Raw genomic sequence first — 19,532 nt, 5'->3', positions numbered from 1 at the left:
AAAGTATCATCCACGGTTTTAAAACTGTGTGTGTGTGTGTGTGTGTTTTCATTGTTAAAGGAAGCCAAGCTGCGTGAGCTACTGGATGTCAGCACCCTGGCGGGGAAGATGGAGAACAGGATGCTGACGGTGGTGAGTGGCCCCGACATGGTCAACATCACCTACCTGAACTTCATGGCGTTCCAAGAGGAGATAGCTAAGGTAAAAACCCTGCTTAAAAAAACACACTAAAACCACCCTGTATTATGATACATTTAAAAGCAGCTATTTAAGACAATATCTGATACTATTGTTATATGAAAACCTTGTTACTCTTTGATCAATTCAGTAACATTTCCCCTGAAAATACTTTGATGGGGTTTCAACTGAATAAAAAGGATCTTAGGTATGCATGATGATAAAGACCAAACAGAAAAAATGCATGAATTAATATTGCTGAAATGAAAGTTTCAAATGACACAAAGGTTAATTAAATAAATGAAGAAAAGGCTGCAGAACACAAATGTGATCAGTGTCTCAACTTCCCTATATTAAAGATGATTAACATACAGTACATGACTTAAAACTTTCTCATTTATTCTTGAGTCTTCCATAGTCTTGATAGATTTGGGTTAGAGATGAGACTCAACATGAAATCTACCATGTGTTTTCTATGTTCAAATGAAAATGACCTGCATACCTACGTGTATGAGCTAAGGTCTTTATTTGTTCCAAACATGTGACAGTAGTAACACATTTAGCCTCTCAGCAGTTATCAACATCAAATCAAACGAGGACTAAGTACTGTGAGTGTGTGTGTGTGTCCTTATTTGTTTTATTTACTGCAGGAATGGGCGGAGGAGCTATTCAACCTGGCATCTAACCTTTTTGTACAGAACATGTCCAGGGAGGCCTGCCTTGAGAAAGCGTATGTTTTCTACACACACACACACACACACACACACACACACACACACACACACACACACACACACACACACACACACACACACTCATATGAAAAATGTAAATCACCAAACCCCGATATGAATATGAAAATCAGGTCTGCTACACACCCAAAAAAAATGTCAGCAATCACCCACATCGCATCAGTTTTGTATTGTAATTTACATAGAATCAAACTGTAGAAAACAAATGAGGCATTGAGGCATGCTATGTAAAAGAGACGTATGACTAACCCCTAACCCCTAACCCCTGACTGATAAGCCAGAGGAGTGCTTCCACCCCCCTGTATGCAACATGCACATAAGTGTACAGAGTACATTAAAAAACATGATTAAAAATGCACACAGTAACCTTTGCATATACACCCCAGTAAACATGTACTGTACAGGAGGTAAGAATTGAAGTTGCTTTTCACATCTCCACCGAGCAGCCCGAGGGTTCGACTTTATAAAGGTCACTTCACCTCACATCGATGGAGAGAGTTAGGGGAGAAAAACAAGCAGGAAGGAATGAAGGAGGAGGTGGATAAATAAAACAGCTAGAAACAGGTATTAGTTTGTAAACTCGACTCTGTTCACGCTTATCTGCCTCCCAGTGCAAGAGTGTATGCACATTATGTGCATGCATGTGCTGCTGTAGCTCATTGGAGCGACATTCCTCCATCCCAGCCTATTACTGTATGTAAATCATCCCTTGCTCTCATGAATGTCTCTTTGTCAAGTAACAGCTCCTTTAATTTGAGCAAACACACTTTTCTGTGGTCCACAGCTGATTATCTATATGTGCAGTGAGCGAAGCTGATGTAGAGCGACCTCAAATATGAATTTTCGAGAATCTGCTCTGTCTGGTAACAAATCAGAGCCGAGCTGTCTGATGTTTATCAGCGAACAGAAGCCATTAAGTCACACCCTGAGGAGCCTAATTGACTTATGAGACAATAAAAGTGGCCATCGACCACACGGTACACGGAGAGTTGAATGGAATTGAATAGGGCAGGTTTTCGCAGTCACGCTGGCTGCTCACAGCAGCGGTGGCTGTGCACTAGCTGCTTACAAATAAGGCACTTCTTTGTCGTACCACCACCACAGCATGAGGAGGCCTCGTCCCTGAAGTGATGTTGATGTTCCTCTGCATGTGGTTAATTCTCATCGCTGGCTCTTAAGGCCATGATTCAATTTTTTTTTGGAGAGGACGGGAAGCGGCGGAAACTGGCACTGTTCCCAGCAGCAGGAAACAAAGCAGAACCCAGCGTGTCTGAAAATGGCTGCTTGATACAAGAGATCAATGCAGCAGGAATAAGGACACTCCTTAAATTACATAGCCTTGAGCATCAGTGATTACATTTAGAATTGCTCTACATATATCAGGATGAACGGTAAAGAACACTAAGTATTTACCACTTATTGCGCTGTTTTGTACATGTTTTGCATTTCATCTCATGCTAGGTTTGTAGATGTGCACAAATAAGTGTTCCTATTACTATAGGTGAAATGGAAACTGACCTTCTTAGTAAGAATTAACCAGAGAGGGAGAGCAGAAAGGGAGGAAGCAGTGAGATAACTAGGAAAGGAGACTGATGTAAGTAATCGGTTTTACCCCCCACTCGTCTAAATGAATAATACAGGCACTTGTAAGGCAGATGAGGGCATCAAGAAACACATTGTTCCCTCCCTCTTTTCTAACTCTCATGCTTTTCATCTTTCCCTACCTTGCTTTCAACCTCAAGTTCTTTTCTCCCACGTGCAGCTTTAGTGATGTCAGCTGTCGTCAACTAGCTCTCTCTTCGTTTCTCTCTCTTTTTGGATAAAAGAAATGCTCCAGACGAAGCCCACTCTGGCCCCGTTAACCATTACAGTCATCGGTGACTTTGCCTATGGCCTATGAAGTGGCCGCTGTAATGGATATTAATTATTAGCCAGCAGCCACTTAAAGCCCCAGCCTGTAATGATGGCTCCTGTTGCAGTTTTGCTATTTATAGCCCGGGCTGCGCGGCCTGTGTTGCTGCTGCTGCATGGCTCGGTGCTGCAAATGCAAGACTTCCAGGGATAAGCCACAATTCGAACGTGTCATGTGAACATGGCCGAATATTCATGGTATGCGGAGAGAAGAAGACACATGCAGTCAGCCGCTGGGTGATACATTTTATTTTACTACAGTGATACATGCACTGTGAAGATGAATTTTGCACTTCAAACCCATATAAACACATGGCAAATAGTTCTGTACATAAATCACACTTGTAAACCCAAGCAAAAACACACACAAGCACACAAGTATTACAAACTGCTGATTACATGTTGTGTAAGGTATGTGCTCTGTCCATTGCAGATACACTCGGCTGAAGCTGCAGCTCAACCCAGAGGGGCGAATCCCCGTCAAGAAGTAAGTCTGTGATTCATCCTCCTCTCCCCTGCCACCTCTCTGCTCTTTTGATCACCACATAGCTTCCTCTGCCTTCTCTCGTCACTCTCAGTGTGTGTCTACACACATTCTCTGTTTCTATGTATGTGCATTTATTAGAATACATTACCCCTCCCTTTTGTTGTCACAATATCCCTCTGTTAGTCTTTCCACAGCTCTTCAGCTCTGCAGCAAAATGTGTGTGAGTGTGAGTGTGTGTGGGTGTGGGTGTGGGTGTGGGTGTGGGTGTCCAGGTAATGTAAATCTGTTTACACAGTTTCATTATGAGGACTTGTCTTCCTTATTGTCACAAAAAGCAACTCCCCATAACACAAATCATTGAATTTTAAAGTGAAGACACATTTAAGGTTTAGGTGAAGGTTAGGGTTAGGCAATTAGTAACTATGGTTCATGTTAGAAGTCAGGTAAGTCTCCAGGAAATCAATGTAAGTGAGTGTAATGTCCTCTGAAGTTATTGAGACACTGTGAGAGACTCTCAGAGTGTGTGTGTGTGTGTGTGTGCGTGCGACAGCTGCCAACAAAAACAGCTGGTTGTTTGACATGTTTCCATGTTTCCCTTCTCGTCACAGACAAACACTTTCCCACAGTTCCCACAGTCACTAGCTCCATCTCCGAATGGGCCAGCGTGTGTGAGGATTTTCCTTTTGTGTGTGTTTCAGTTTTGTGAATATAAGTTTCCGTTTTGACTTATCCGGGCGTTTGTCATCAGCTCGTTGAAAAAAAACCGTACTCCCTCCATCTCCATTAGTCAGGTTGAGCTCTCAGGCAGGCAACAGTGAACTTCTGCGATAACCTCCCCTCCGAGCCGCAGAGCAGTGGGTGTCAGCGCAGAGAGGCAGAGAGACACTCCTTGCCGTTTAGGGAATTAACCTCCTAGCTGGGAGGACATGTCAGCTTGACTAATGTCAGCTTGACTCTGCTCTCCCACCGAGCATACAATATGTGCACATGGATACCATACCTCTGCATGTAATTACAACAGGCTATATGGCCAGCAGAAACCGGCCTAAACAGCTTGCGGTAGCCGCAACAACACAGGAGTTTATCGCCATCAATCACATTTATTGTCTATATACACTGGAATAAAACAGAGAATAGCCACCTCTCTCTCTCTCTCTCTCTCTCTCTCTCTCTCTCTCTCTCTCCCCCCCTCTCTCCCTCTCTCCCCCCTCTCTCTCTCTCTCTCTCTACACTCTACAAATGACAGATGAGGCAGGACAGCAGAGTTTTCACCGTCTGGTGAAAACCACGTATCTTCAAAAGAAAAATAAATCATTCACAAACCCAGAGGATTATATGAAAAATGTAGTGTCAAAAACCTGAAAACAAGGCAGTTTTTCTTTCCTCGTGATAATGTGACACTGGAGATGAGCAGCTTTCACAGAGCAGCGATCATATGATGGCTGCGCTGCATGAATCCTGATGTTGAAAATATATTAAGTAAACACAAATTTTACGACTGTTGAAATTGGATTTGTGGAATTACAAGTACCATCTAAGACACTCTGATGTTATAACGACAATGATAATAATAAATGACAAGATTGTGGATGCAACTTTATGAGCTCATCTCCATAAATATGTTTGGGGGTATATTGTATATCTGGAGAATTGCAAACATCATACATTTTTTATGTATGTGCCATCTGGAGTTAAGATGTGTGTGAGCAGAAGTAACCCAAGCTGTTCATTCTGCATATATTACACATACCATTCATATTTGATAATGAAATGTTCTTGCAGTGATTATGTTTCGCAGTGTGCGTGCACACATGACTCACCTTTGCTGAGATGTGTTTATCTTTTTTGCACTCATTTACTTAGTGTGTGCACACAATATTTGAAGCAGCTCTCAGTATGACACAGTCTATGACACGCAGCCTTTAAACTGCACCTAAAGTCAAAACAACACCTTTCCATAACAGTTTCAAACAAAAGTCTGTGTAACTGTTTAACCTTCATCATGAGTGTTCACCCCCGTTTAGACCTGATATTAACATCCGCCCTCACAAGTGGTCAGTGCTAAGTGGATGTGTGAATGTACCCAAATGCGTCCTCAATTTGTCTTGATTTGGTCACTCTGACCACTTTCGGAGCTGATCGAGGATGCAGGTGGCCCCGTTCTTTTAGTTGTGTGAACTGATCACAAGTTTCGTGTGGCCTCCCTTTTCCTCATATATGATAAGATGGGAGCCGTGCAACCCGGCTTGGTAAGGTTGATGGATAGCTTTGCTTCCGTCTTCCACTAAGAGGCACAGATCCAAATGTGAAGGACGTCCTCTGACCCGCTTGAGTTTCACAATTAATCGAAAGTATAGTAGACAACATTGTTTGGTCTTTGTAAACACAAAGGTATAATTGCATTTATTTGCATATATAGCGGGTAAGTGAAATCTGATCACAGGTGGTCACAGGCAACACATTTTAATAGCAGGTGTGACCAAATGAACTCAGGGCTGTCCACTTCTGATCGTATCTCTCAGGCAATAAGGGTTCCTTCCTGCACATCCACCTTCTTATTCTGCACATATCACTTTTTCAAATAGGCATTTTTGGTGGTTTACGTTCTCTCTTCACCCACAAACTGATTGCACAATCACAAGTGGTCACAAGAGACACATTCAGGATGTATTTTAATACCAGGTGTAAACCGTTTAACTTCCCGCTGTCCTCTTGTTATCGGATCTCTCAGGATGGATGGTAATGCAGGGGCCATAGACTGCATTAGTTTTTGTTATGTGTGCCTTTTTGTACAGCTACCCTCTTATTCTTCTTGCAACCCTTTTCTGTATCGGCCTTTATTTCCTCTCTGGAGTTTGTGGTTGCATTCTCTCATCACCCACCTGTCATTTGTGTTTGCGGCTCATGCTGAATTTTCTTCTTATTAAGAATATCCTTAATAAGTGTCCATTAAAAGCTGCGGTAAATTCAACAGTTTGACACAGAGGCTCAGCGTGAAACCTTCCTCTGCCTGTGTGGTTTTTCTGTGATTGCTCATCCGAGTGTGTTTTTGTGTCCCCGCAGTATCTTCAGGGTGTTCTCAGCAGACAGGAAGCGAGTGGAGACAGCCCTGGAAAACTGCAACCTCCCTTCTGGCAGAGTGAGTAACCAAAAATACTGAATGTCTTTTCTCAGTGTTGCCGTCTCCTTGTGTTTCCTCTTGTCTCCGAACCCACTCCCATTCGTGTACCTCCTCCTTTCTCTTATCTCCCAGCTCTTTCATCTTCTCCGTCCATCCATCAGCATGTCACCTCTTCGTTCGCCTCGCTCTCTACTCTCCTGACACAGCAGATGATTGCTGCTTTTGCTCATTTGTTTGGAGTCTTATTTTCTGGATGCCTGCATGACTTCCCACTCAGAACTGATTTAGCTTTGGTTGTAATGAAACAAATAGACCCGGAGGGAGCAATAGAGATGACAAAAGCAGTTTTATCTTTACCTCTCTCAGCTATCACTAGAGAGAAGCGGCCCCCTCATGCATAGAGGTGTAAGCAGTCCCTCCAATACAGCAAAAAGTCTCTGTATTCCAGCAGTAGCAAGCAATTTACATGCTGGGAAGTGGGAACTGCCGTTTAATGCAGTTTAATGCAGTTCTGAGTGCATAGTAAAACATCTGCACATACAGTCAGACACACACCGTAGCTGTATTAAATGGCCTCTTAATACAAACATAATTAATACATAATGAAATGCAAACACACAGATGCACACACACACACACACACACACACACACACACACACACACACACACACACACACACACACACACACACACACACACACACACACACACACACACACACTGTCACACAGACCAAACTGTACGTAATTAGCACAGGCCGAGAGCAGGATTTAAAAACATGTCTCTGTACGAAGGCCCGCTGGGATTTGCTGTTGTTTCCGATGCACAAGTGATTACAGCTAAATGGTGCCGCTGTTAATCCGTCAAACTCACGGGGGAACAGTGCATACACATGGTAGCTCGCACCAAGGTTCTTCAGAATGAGTCCTTGAGTCTCTGCGGGGCTTGACCTCTATCCTCCCTAGGGCATCCTTCCTGATCTTCTTCCCTCCCACCTCCTTCTAAGAACGCTTGGTTCTGGTTTTGTTCCTTGCCGACACAAAGCTATCGCCTGCTGCAGTGCTGCACACTCACCGTGTCTTTATCAGGGCTGTTTGGCTCTGATAGCTCCACAAGAGGCCCTCGTGGCCAGAGCTTTTTTTTTATGCAAGTCCAAGTGCAAATTGCAGGAAGTCGTCTCCTGTTAATTGTTTGTGTTTGAACTGAAGGTCTGTATAATAGCCCCCAGAAGGAGACTAGAGGTCGGGTCAGCTGCAGAACATACCATACCGGCTTCATACAAGAACTAAACCCCCAAAGTTCTGAAAGAATTATATTTCTGTCACATGTTGTTGTTCTGTTGTTTTTATTGTTGTTGTTGTTAATTGTTGTTGGCTAACGTGTTCAAACAAACCTTTAATCCCTTTAAGACAAATTTGTGATTTTTTTACAAACAGCGAAGATACAATACCATAGAAAACTAGTGATCGTATTCAATAGCCCAGCATTGCAGATACTATATATTTGTATTTCACCCACAGTGTCTCTACCCATTACTATGCATTGCAGTGGTTCTCACCATGTTGTTGTGTTCTTCTGCAGAATGACTCCATCCCCCAGGAAGACTTCACTCCAGAGGTGTATAACATGTTTCTAAGCAACATCTGCTGCCGATCTGAACTGGACCACATCTTCTCTGATGTGTAAGAACCAAGTTTGTCTTAAGCCTAGTTCACACTTAACGATTTTCAACCCAATTCGCCGTTCTACGACAATTTTTGCAAGTCACAGACATAAGCCAACGATCGTTGCATGATTGGCAGTCACCAATCGCTGTGTTACGTATGCATTAGAGAGGCTCACCAACGTGTCCCAGACAAGTGGCAGACTTCAATCAGATTTTCAACTTGCTGGAAATCTAGTCAGAGTTGGCAACAACTCCAGCCAATCAGAGCACAGGACGTGGTGAAGCCAGACACTCATCAGGAAGTCTAGTTCTAGTGTGAACTACACAACTTTGAAAGTTAAGTAGTGTGAACTCGGCTTTAGTTGTCATTTAGGAATCGTTCCCGGAGATAATAATTTTCGCAACTTCCAAAGAATATGTAAATTCCAACTTCAGAGTTTTACAAGTTGTGTGAAAAACTCGAATCAATGTGAGAGTGATTAATTTGATTACATTTTTCCAACCAGCTGTTGCTATTTTCAGACCAGCAGCTAGATAATGGCTGCCAGCCTTGATGGAGCAATATGGCTTTGCGAGCTTAAGACACCCGCTTTTGCCCATTAGAGTAATTATAAGTAGTTAATTAGCTCAGGGAAGTGTGTTGTATTGGCTCTGGTCGCCACTCCTCGAGTCTGACTGTATGGCCCCATGTGCTGCAGAAGCAGAGCTGCCCCTTGGCCTAGAGGGACTCAGACCATCAGCCGAGCCTGCGTGCCAGCACGACTCTGACCACTCCGAGTCATAAATCTAGATTTTAATCACAGTTAAGTGAGAAGGCACGAAAGCCAGGAGGATATGGGGATGATAATTTAGTGGAACGGGCAGAGATATGGAAGATGTTTAAATCAAATTGTATGATTTATTCAACACAACATTTTATCCTCTGCTCCTTTGCGTATTAGTCGCTTTTCCTATCTACATCTTTTTTCCATTTTAATTACCCATTTGTATTCCCACCAGTCACGCTACTCTCTCTCGTCTTTACTCTTCTCCTCAGGGGGGCTAAGAGCCGTCCATACCTGACGGTGGAGCAAATGACAGAGTTCATCAACAATAAACAGCGAGACCCTCGTCTGAATGAGATTCTCTACCCTCCTCTGAAACCAGAACAGGTCCAGCTGCTGGTGGACAAATATGAACCTAATGCTTTGCTGGCACAGAAAGGTCAGTGGCTGAAGTGTCTGTCAACACAAACATTGAGACATTAAACATGTCTATTGTTATGGGTAAATGCACACAATGCCCCTTTAAGTGTTTTATAGGAAATATAGCAAAGACCTTATATGAACTTATCTGCACACAATTCTACATTTAGATACACACACACACACACACATATATATATATATATATATATATATATATATATATATATATATATATTGATATCACTCTCATTTCTGTTTATCTCATGTAAGGCTACAGCAGCGGGAGCAGTTGCCAGGCAACTAGTAGAAGTTTGGCAACTTGTGTATTTGCTGTCATTGAGTCATGACTCCTCTCTGAATAGTGCATTTGTGACATATGTGCAATTCTTTTTTATTTTGATGTGCTCGTGCTTTGTCCATTTGCATGTGTTAATGGTGACTGTGCTACATTCAGAGACTGTTTATGAAAATGGACGTAGACTCCGCGTCTGGAAAGTGAAGCCAATAAGAAAGTGCCTAAATCATCTAGTGTCTCAAATGACCGGCATAGAATTCTATGAGAAAATGACCCAACTTCTCACTTGATTTAAAACGTCAGTAAACATTTTCCCAGGGCTCTCAATCGATAGTTTCAAGTTTTATTCAACACAGCATGATGTTAATTTTTGGTAAATTATGGTCCCGTTTAGAATAAAATATACAATAAAGCTTGGTATGTATTGGTGCATGGATACTGTGTGATTGACAGCTGGTACTGTCTAATGGCTGCAGGTCGCAAGTGTATGTGTGCGCACATTGTCCAGTACAGTAGGATTACTTCTGGTTTAAAAAAAACAAGATGGCACTGGCCACAATGCCAAAGTCGACACGATAGGTCACGATAGCTTGCCACTTTGTTTCACTGTAGGCTGCAGTTATCAGTGTTTACTGTTAAGACCATCGATCTACCTCTTAAAACTTAGTATCAAAGCTAACAATATGAATACAAATACAAATCAACTTCACATAAACTGCACTTGTGTAAAAGTAAATAAGTGTTAGAGACTCAGGAGTGGAACAGAAAAATTAATGAACCACCTGGATGGGGGAGCAAAGGGAATCCAACACTGCAGGACATCTTGTGTTTTCATGTTGTCTGAACTGTCAGAAGACAGGAAGCTGCCAAAACCGGAGAACATTACTGTGCACATATCAGGCATCACGGTCAGGTATGTGCCAATTCCAATTTTATCTCTGCTGGAAAGCCTGCTACCACACGTGTGCCAAAAAGGGGTGACTTACTTTACACCATATTATGTTTATTAACTTAACAAATGGCTGGGTTGTCATTTTGCCATTATATTGCACCAAACCATTTTGAAAATATAGTAATAAAGTTGACAATACTACTTCTAACTATATCATTTACAGTTGGTTACACTGTGTTAGATTATTGCCTTCATCATGGGCTAGAAAGCACCAAAATAATGTAATGCAAATTCAACAGATCTGTGCTTTATTGATAACATGGCAAACTGTATATCTTCAGCTTCCCGATCAATAATACATCTGTGCTCTACAATATATGATTTGTAAAATATTAGTACTTTGCGTTTGTTTCAGAAGCAACAACCTGACAGTAGATCATGAGAAGATTGACCTGCATTGAGCTGTTCATCAAAACCCTTCATAACTGTGCTGTAGATCTGAAGTGCGTTACTTTGCATGAGCCAGTCCTAGTTGACAATCGGTGAAAGGCAGGGTACACATTGGATAGGGAATCAGAGACAAACATTCACACTCCAATGAACCTAACCCCAATTTGCATGTCTTTGGACTGTGGGAGGAAGCTGGCGTAATCGGGGGAAAACCCACACAGGAACAAACTAACATGGGAAGAACCCGGCCGAACTGGGATTCTTCCTGCTGTGACGCGACAGTGTTTCTCACCACACCACACCACTGTGCTGCCCACATCAGTTCATGGATTTATATCTTTATCAATGTATGGAGAACTAGCTATTTAGTCTAGAAAGCAAATCTTTGGTGCAGCAAGAGACAGTTTCTGTAAAAAAAGACTGCTCAGAGCATCATCAATATGCAGATCACATTTGCACATTTTATTAGTGGCTACACTGAAACTAAATTGACCCTAACTGACTGAAGCAGATCTTGAGTGCCACTCCTCTGAATAAAGCACCTACTTCTTCTCAAATGTATGACAGAATGAGTAACAGGTTCCTGAAGTAGTTTCAATCTTTTTTATTATGAAAGCACATTCAAATGTCCCGTTTGACCGCCCCGTGTTTTGACTCTGATCTCAGCGATGTGCTCACACTGTGATGCTGTGTGTTCATCCTGTCCCAGGCTTTCTGGAAGCGTGCCCTTCTCTGTCCCAGTGACAGATTCCTCCATGTGAAGTATTTATCTTGCCGGAGGAAGTGCTGCCATCTGCTCTGCAGAGTGATCCAGAGCTCCACATGCTACCTTCACACACACACATACATTCACAATCCCATTCGCACACTTTTTCCTTCTCTCAAGGACACTCTTACTGTATATGCAGAAATGTATGGTAGCTATGTGCATGCTAAACATGTGCTTTTATATTTCACTGAAGAAGCATTACGTGGAATACAGGCACAATCCTAAGGTCTAACCGTCATCCTGACACTCATTCTTCTTCTCTCTGTTTTCCATCATTCAATATTACACCTGTCATTAATCTCTCCAGTGCTCTGTCATCGTCTTTGACGCCTTTATTCTACGCTCACTCAAGCATCCTGACATTGTTTGAAGGCAGATGAGTAAAATGCAAAATGAAACAAGACACATTCATCCAGAGAATATGACGGCACATCATTGCATTTTCATCTCAAGTGGCTTTAGACAGGAAGCTCTGCATTTCAACTGCAGATTCCTTACTGTCACCAAAACCCAATTTTGTATCTAACTTGAATGTATCATATTCATATATTTCATATTCCCTTCCTGTCAGATCTACATTCACCTTTCAAATGCCACCTTTAGAATAACACCTCCAAATCCCCGGCTTGTTAACACCTCTGTTTGACCTACAAACATCTGGGGAAACATTGGAAACGCTGCGTCTATGTCTTTATTGCAGAGGCTAGGACTCCGCCTGGTAAAGGGAGGTCGTAGGTAGTCACCGGGGAGCAAGACGCTGAGTGCGACTGAGCTCAGATGTCAGACAGCAGCCAGCGTTAATTAGTCCGACAACTCTGCAGAGGGCGGCGCCGCATGAATTAGCATAACGTGGCCGGAGGGACCTGCTGCACCCGTCGAGCTTGCATCACTTCGCATATTTAGCACGACGTCAAGTGAGCGGAGGAGGTTGTGTGAGGGGGTGTTTTGGTTTCACGTGGAGCATCTGCTAGATGATGTGCATTCAGGTGTGTTGGGTGATGTGCACGGGTATGGGCAGTTTTATTTTGTGTCTGACTGGTTGGAAGTGTGAGATTTACTCATTTAGTCAGCGAAGTATCTTTTTCTCCTGCACTTTCAGTGAGGACATGAGCTCATTGACGACAGCAGAAAGGCGACGCTTAACACGAGTGACCTTGACGTAGAATCAAAACAAGGAAAGAACAACTTTCAGCAAACGGTGATTTAGGCTTTGTGCTAAATGAAACTACTGATGTAAGCTCAGTGTGGCTTTAATTAGGGATTATGAACATTTTTAGTAATGTAACCTTTGAAAGGGATTGAACACGGTCTTCCGTCTGCTTATCTGAGAGCACATGCAGTACATTCACACAGCACAGTGCACACACTTATACACTTACTCATGGGTTCTCTTGTTATATATTACATATAAAGTATTAAAGGGGGGAAATGTGGCTCAAAGAATATTCAGCATCTGTATTAGAAAGGTTGCACACATAGTCAGGTACCATATACCGTGCACCATATGTTTCATTCAGTAATAGGATAAGGCGGGCAATATTCTATATGTTTGTTACTGTCAGCTAATCCTATTACAAGTTCAAAACTTAAAAAGTCTCTTTCTGCAACTGGCAAGTTCCTGACTGTCCGTGCACTCAGCCCCCGGCCCATTTATATAGGTGCTGCAGATGTTAATCTTGGAAAGAAGCTGCTTGCCACCGCATTTCTCACAACCCAAACAAGAGCAAATGGTGCAGGAGCAGGATGTATGTGGGTTTAATTTAAAATAAACAGATAACAGTGACAGTTTTCATTGTACTGTGTCAACCTGTACGACAGAGTAAAACTTTTTTTTTTACAGCAGTGCAGCTCCGTGTCATAGGAAATTAGTTACTGGACCATAAGACACTTGTTTGTCAGATCATCTTTTATTTGTCTTTATCTTTTTATGGAAAAAGGCGTTTTCACACCTGCAAGTCTGAACCAAGGTCAAAAGGTTGTTGTGTGCTGTGTTGTGTCCACGCAGGTCAGATCTCGGTTGAAGGCTTTGCCAGGTATCTGAACGGGGAGGAGAACTGCATCATCCCCCCTGAGAAGCTGGACCAGAGTGAGGACATGACGTTTCCCCTCTCCCACTATTTCATCAACTCTTCACACAACACATACCTCACAGGTAAATGCAAACACAAGTCCAAAAAATCTGTTATGTAAGCAGCTCTGTCTGTCTCTGTCAGATTTGTACTTACGCATTCACGCACAACACAATTTTACCCCTGATTTATTGCACACGAGCATCCTCTATTCGTCTCCACATGAACAGATCATTTGTTCATTTAGAAATACAATTACGGTTGCACGAGTGAATACTCCCTGCTTTATGCCTTGCAGGTCAGTCAATCAAATGCGCCAGTGCATATCAGACCCCCTTTTCCTGCATTACCTCTCGAGAGGTTATCCAATCAAGTCATGCCATGGGACTCAATTCATTGATATTCATGAGTTAAATATTTCTTTAGACTGGTAGTCACAGTAACTGGCTCCATGGCAGGCACAATACACAGACCGTTTTCCCTTCAATGGATATTATAATTCATCTATTCAAATCTATTCTGGTGGGAACTGGAGAGCACTGAATCTTTCAAGTGGATCAAATTTCTCCGGCAATCAAAAAAAATTGAATATCTTTAATGGACACAGCCTCATAGCCTGCGAAATGAGAAAAACAAACAGGATCTCCTCTTCTCGTAAACACAGTTTTACTTTTGGTATTTTTTGCGGAATGTGTTTCTGCCCTCGCAGTATTTGTAAAGATCCATGATAATTATGCTAACAAGAGCTTGTGCAACTTATTCATTCATGTTGATCCTGTTGATCTCTGGCAAATTAGACCAATGTTTCATACCGTGTTCAACACTATGACTAATTCAGTAGAGAAACTCTATCTCTGATGGGGGCGGATAAGGATGTCTATCAGAGGAAGACAAAAAAAAAAAAATGTGAGGAAAAGAATGTGAAAAAAGGAATCAGGAAATGAATGAACCCACCTGAAGTGACAACGCGGAGCTGCCTCTCACTTTGACACTGTTGCAAGAGAGCATGGTGCTAATGTGACGAGATAATTGCTTCGCTAATGGTGACAGGGCGATGAGAATTGCCAGCTTCAGATAACGACAGCTAAATAGTTTTTGCTGCATGCTAGCAACTAATGAGGTTAATGAGCTCTTGAAAAGCAGGAGGACGTGCTTTTGTAGGCATCCTGTTACTTTGGGAATCAATATAACAGTTACCTGAAGTGTGTGTGTTTGTTTGTTGCAGCCGGCCAGCTCGCAGGGAACTCCTCGGTTGAGATGTACAAGCAGGTTCTCCTGTCTGGATGCCGCTGCATTGAACTGGACTGCTGGAAGGGTCGCACCACGGAGGAAGAGCCTGTCATCACCCACGGCTTCACCATGACAACTGAAATCTCCTTCAAGGTAACACAAGGAGAGCGGGGTAATAGCAACGTTAGGCGAAGGCCAGGGTGGGGGGGGCGAGGGGCAGGGTGGGGGGAGAGGGGAGCAGAGGAAGAGGGAGAACGAGATGAGAATTTTTTTTCTCTGAAGACGCATTTTAATGTCTTTGTCTACGGACACAGAGAGAGGGGGGTTGTGGGTAAACAGACATCACGTACGGATGATGTAATCCACATGCGGCATCAAACGCTGATTACCTCCGCCAAGGAGGTTATGCTTCCATTCTTGTTTGTTTGGTTGTTTGTCTGCCTGTCAGTAGGGTTATTTAACACCACTGAACTAATCTCCATGAAATTTGTGGGGCGGTGAAGCACGACCCACGGATCTTCTTTTACTTTCTTTAACAAGGTGAGATAGGGCGTTGGATTAAGTGGTGAGTGCTCTTAATTGGTACGTGTTGGCTCTTCTACTTACTTTTCAAAATGAGCTTAATTATCTTGTTAATTCAAAAAAACACATTGGATTATACATTTTTTTTATTCTCTAGTTAAAAGAAAAACAGGGCGGTTTTTCTGAATTAACGATATAGAAATAAAAATTGTATACCTCCAAGTCCTGCGAGGAAGCTCTCACCGGCACGGAAGCTACGGTTGTTGATGCATATCAGCCCCAACCCGACAAGCAACACTCTAACAGTGCTGTGTTGTTACAAGTACGGTGTCCACAGAGGTAAGACACTTAAAGACACAAGTATCTCCAAATGTCTCAAACCCAAACCAAATTAAAACCTGATTAAACTAAACAGGCAGGACTGGAATGTTTGCTTCCATGCAAGTGAGAAACTCTTGCTGGATTATGACACTAGACTATTATGTTAATTCAGAAAATCAGAGCAGAATTAATTGTTTTTTGAAGAAAATGATCTCGTTAATTTAGAAAAACATAATTTTTCTCAATAAAAAATCTGCAGTTTTATGGAGTTAATGAGATACGTTAGTTTATTGCTTAATTAGGAAAACAAATTGTTGGAGCACGTTCAGTAGCTGAGATGCATATACCATCATTTCCATCTTCATGCTATACATCAACTTGCAGTTATGACTTGTATTAGTGCAGTTTAATATCACAAAAAAACTCTCCTTGAGCAGCTACTCTGTCAGAAGTCCAGTAAAAAGACCAGACAGACTTGTGTTTCTTTTTTACAGAGCAGCCTAACAATTTTAATAAACGTCAGTCAACCTGTTTTCATGCTGCACGTGTCACAACAACAGTAAAGATGGCTATCATGCAGATGAGTTGTGCAGCTCTTAATCCAACAATTACCTGTTTGTTGCTCCTCGTTGTATTACTTCCTTCCTTCCTTTCAAAAATCGAATTAATCTAATTAAAACCACCCCACGTTTCAACAGTAACATGCTTTAAATGTCAAGGTATAGCAATAGTGACTCAACTCAGCTCTGATACGTAAACAGAGCAAACAATAAACAGATATCTGTTATCGGAGAGATAAAAATGCATTGAATTACATGCATGCATTGTTTTCGTATGAATCCTTCATGCTTAGGTAGGCAGAAGTGGGAGATAACAAGTGGGACATGCATTCAGCAGAGAGGAAATTGTAAAGACACGCACACACTGAAAGATCCTAAAAAGAAGTGCTGAGCGGGGCTGAAGATTACAAGACAAAGAGAAAATTGGCTTTTGTAGCAGGAGTACCGCTAATCTATAAATCATGGTTTCCTTGTTTAACACAATATGAATGTGCAATAAACACAGAGCAAGAGACTCCCTGTAACACTGTGTATTAGAAATTATTATTGTTTAAACTCACGATGCATTCACCAAGGGATTTCAACATAATTATAAAACTGAAGTGCAGATCCTGAACCAAATGAACAAGAAAACAAACTTACGGTTACTTGCATAACCTCAGTTCTCTGATTAGTGAGAAGTGACTTTCTGACATTGGATAACACCCACAGTGTGACCTCTTCAGAAGCTGCTTTTTCATTCTGCGTGTGTCAGTGTCAGTGATACCCCGTGAAGGGGCTTGACATCATCAAAAACACTAAACCTACTCCTCATGAAGGAGCACACAGTGGTCTGTTGAGACACTCACTGAACAGGAGCCACACAAGTAACCTATACTCATCTCATAACATCTGTTTGGGTCTCACATCAGGAAATACTGACTCTGCTGGGTAAATATTACCTAGTGGAGGAACTTTGATATTAAATCCTAGCGTACCACCTCATGTTCCACTGATGGGGCTGCGGGAACCGTGACTCTCCTCTCAGTCAAGCAAGGAACTTCCCACCACGTGATGCTTCTCTCTGATTGGTTTGTTTCTCCAAGAGACAACAGATTCCTCCAGCAATTCAGGAAAAAATCCTCAGAAGTTGTATTTCTGTCCTCTTTACATTGGGCAGCTTTCTCCCGCTGTAATGCAAGCAACTCACTGACTTCAGGCCATTGGATTTTGAGCTTAACAGCAGTGGACTTGCACACATCCTACAAGTCCAACATGGAGGAAGTCAACTTCCTGTCTCCCACCTGTTCCACCATGGAGGGATTGGGTTCTGCAACCTGGTCCATTAGAGCCAGTTCAGAGTTATCACCCTTGTCAGTCATGCAGAGATTTGTCCCACCATCTGACGTCATTCCCTCCAGATAATCCAGAGGTACTGAAGTCATCTCGTCATCGCATTGTTGAACAATCGCAGATATTCCTCATGCAGGAAGACGTGTGTTCATTCTCTGGGCAGAGGAGGTGTCATGAGAGAAATAAGAAACGTGGGTGGATCGATTGATGGAGGAAATTTAGATCTAATGAGAGTAACAGAAGAAGTAGAGCAAGCCTAATGGAATTCGTTTGAGAGTGAAAAAAAGAACTGTGTATAGGAGACATGGAGGAGAGAGGATAGAAGGAAGCTACAGATTGAGGGGGTGAGTTGGAGAAAAAGATATTTATTGGAGGAGATGCAGCAAAATGGAAATGAAAGCATTAACTGAACTGACACCACTGTTAATGATGGTGTAATTGACTTAGACAAAGAGTGGCTTGGAAATCAGATATCAGACACCACCTCATGGCTCAGCCCTCGATTCTGTGGATGATTTCATGCTGGAATTTGTGTGATATGAATTAATGAGGAATTAGTTGTCTACGTCTAGGGTAGAGCGGTCGTCCTCTAACCAGAAGGTCGGCGGTTTGATCCCAGTCTTCTCCATCTGCATGCTAAAGTGTCCTTGGGCAAGAAACCGAACCCACAAATTGCCTCTCAGGAAAAAGTGCTTCTCATAGATGCACTGTATTAAAGTGTGTATGAATGGCAATAAACTGTACTGTAAAGCGCTTTGAGTGGTCATCAAGATGAGAAAAGCTCAGATAAATACAGAGCATTTACCAAATACAGACCATTTTATCCAGAAAATTGACCGACATGTTGACGCCCCGCACTGTCACAATATAGCGTTACATAGGAAATCCACTCTACTGACTTCCACTGATAAACACATTTGGTATGCACAGCCACAAAGATAATTCTTCCAGCTATGGTGTGCACAATCAGCTGAAGTGCCATGTGTCCAGAGGACATGTTGGCTCTGGAATGAATCATCCTGACTATTGGTGTATGCGTTCTCCTGCTGTTATTGATTTCACCAGGTTTGGGGATGTTCTCTGGGGGAGGCTCTCAGGCACTCTGCAAAATGTAGGGAATCATAAAATTGTAATTGTATTTATTGTTGCTGGAATACAAGCTGGGGGATATTGTTGTTTGTTTTTTCTAAGACTCTACAGCACATCAATACACATTAACCAACAGTGACAAACATTGTTTTTAATGTCACCGATATAACAAATCCTGACAATCTGCCTCTGCAAAAGAGGATATGTTTTTGTTGGTTGGATTCCTACAAAACTCGGCGGAAAGATGGGAAATGGGCCAAGAAAGAACTGATTACATTTCGGGGTAGATCTGTCCACATTTCCCTGGATTTAATGTATGGGTCTTGATTTTTAAAAATCAGGAACATTTAGGGGACCAATATTTGTGAGTGTGTACGATTTGGTGCTCCAAATAAAAATCCACATCTAGTGAATTTAAATGTGGTTTTATAAGGGGACTGTTCAGCCTCTGCAGAGGTTTGTGCTCTACTGACAACCATTCTGGTTTAAATCTGTTCTATCCATCATTTTTTCTTTCTGTTCATCTTCTAGGAGGTGATCGAGGCTATCGCAGAGTGTGCTTTCAAGACCTCGCCCTTCCCTATCATTCTGTCTTTTGAGAACCACGTGGACTCGTAAGTCAACAGATCATTAATGTCAGGGGTGTAAAGGCTACAGAGTGACTGTTGACCTTATTGATGGGTATTGTCTCATCAATGGA

The 19,532-nt window shown here is 42.3% G+C and overlaps 1 protein-coding gene across 2 annotated transcripts in view; it reads left to right on the top strand.

Annotated features, from left to right (window-relative positions):
* Nucleotides 1-19,532, top strand: part of LOC117758564 (1-phosphatidylinositol 4,5-bisphosphate phosphodiesterase beta-1) — a 109,407-nt gene that overhangs the window by 60,312 nt on the left and 29,563 nt on the right. For both annotated transcript variants that reach the window (XM_034580344.1, XM_034580343.1), the window contains exons 4-12: nt 61-201; nt 828-907; nt 3,274-3,327; nt 6,391-6,466; nt 8,032-8,132; nt 9,153-9,319; nt 13,715-13,861; nt 15,004-15,161; nt 19,364-19,446. In XM_034580344.1, coding sequence (XP_034436235.1) covers nt 61-201; nt 828-907; nt 3,274-3,327; nt 6,391-6,466; nt 8,032-8,132; nt 9,153-9,319; nt 13,715-13,861; nt 15,004-15,161; nt 19,364-19,446 — 1,007 coding nt within the window. The remainder of the gene's footprint in view (nt 1-60; nt 202-827; nt 908-3,273; nt 3,328-6,390; nt 6,467-8,031; nt 8,133-9,152; nt 9,320-13,714; nt 13,862-15,003; nt 15,162-19,363; nt 19,447-19,532) is intronic.

The sequence above is a fragment of the Hippoglossus hippoglossus genome, chromosome 24, assembly GCF_009819705.1.
Source record: "Hippoglossus hippoglossus isolate fHipHip1 chromosome 24, fHipHip1.pri, whole genome shotgun sequence".
In the NCBI taxonomy this organism is placed as follows: Eukaryota; Metazoa; Chordata; class Actinopteri; order Pleuronectiformes; family Pleuronectidae; genus Hippoglossus; species Hippoglossus hippoglossus.
Note: the sequence above shows the minus strand (reverse complement) of the source record. Positions and strands in the feature narration are given on the sequence as shown.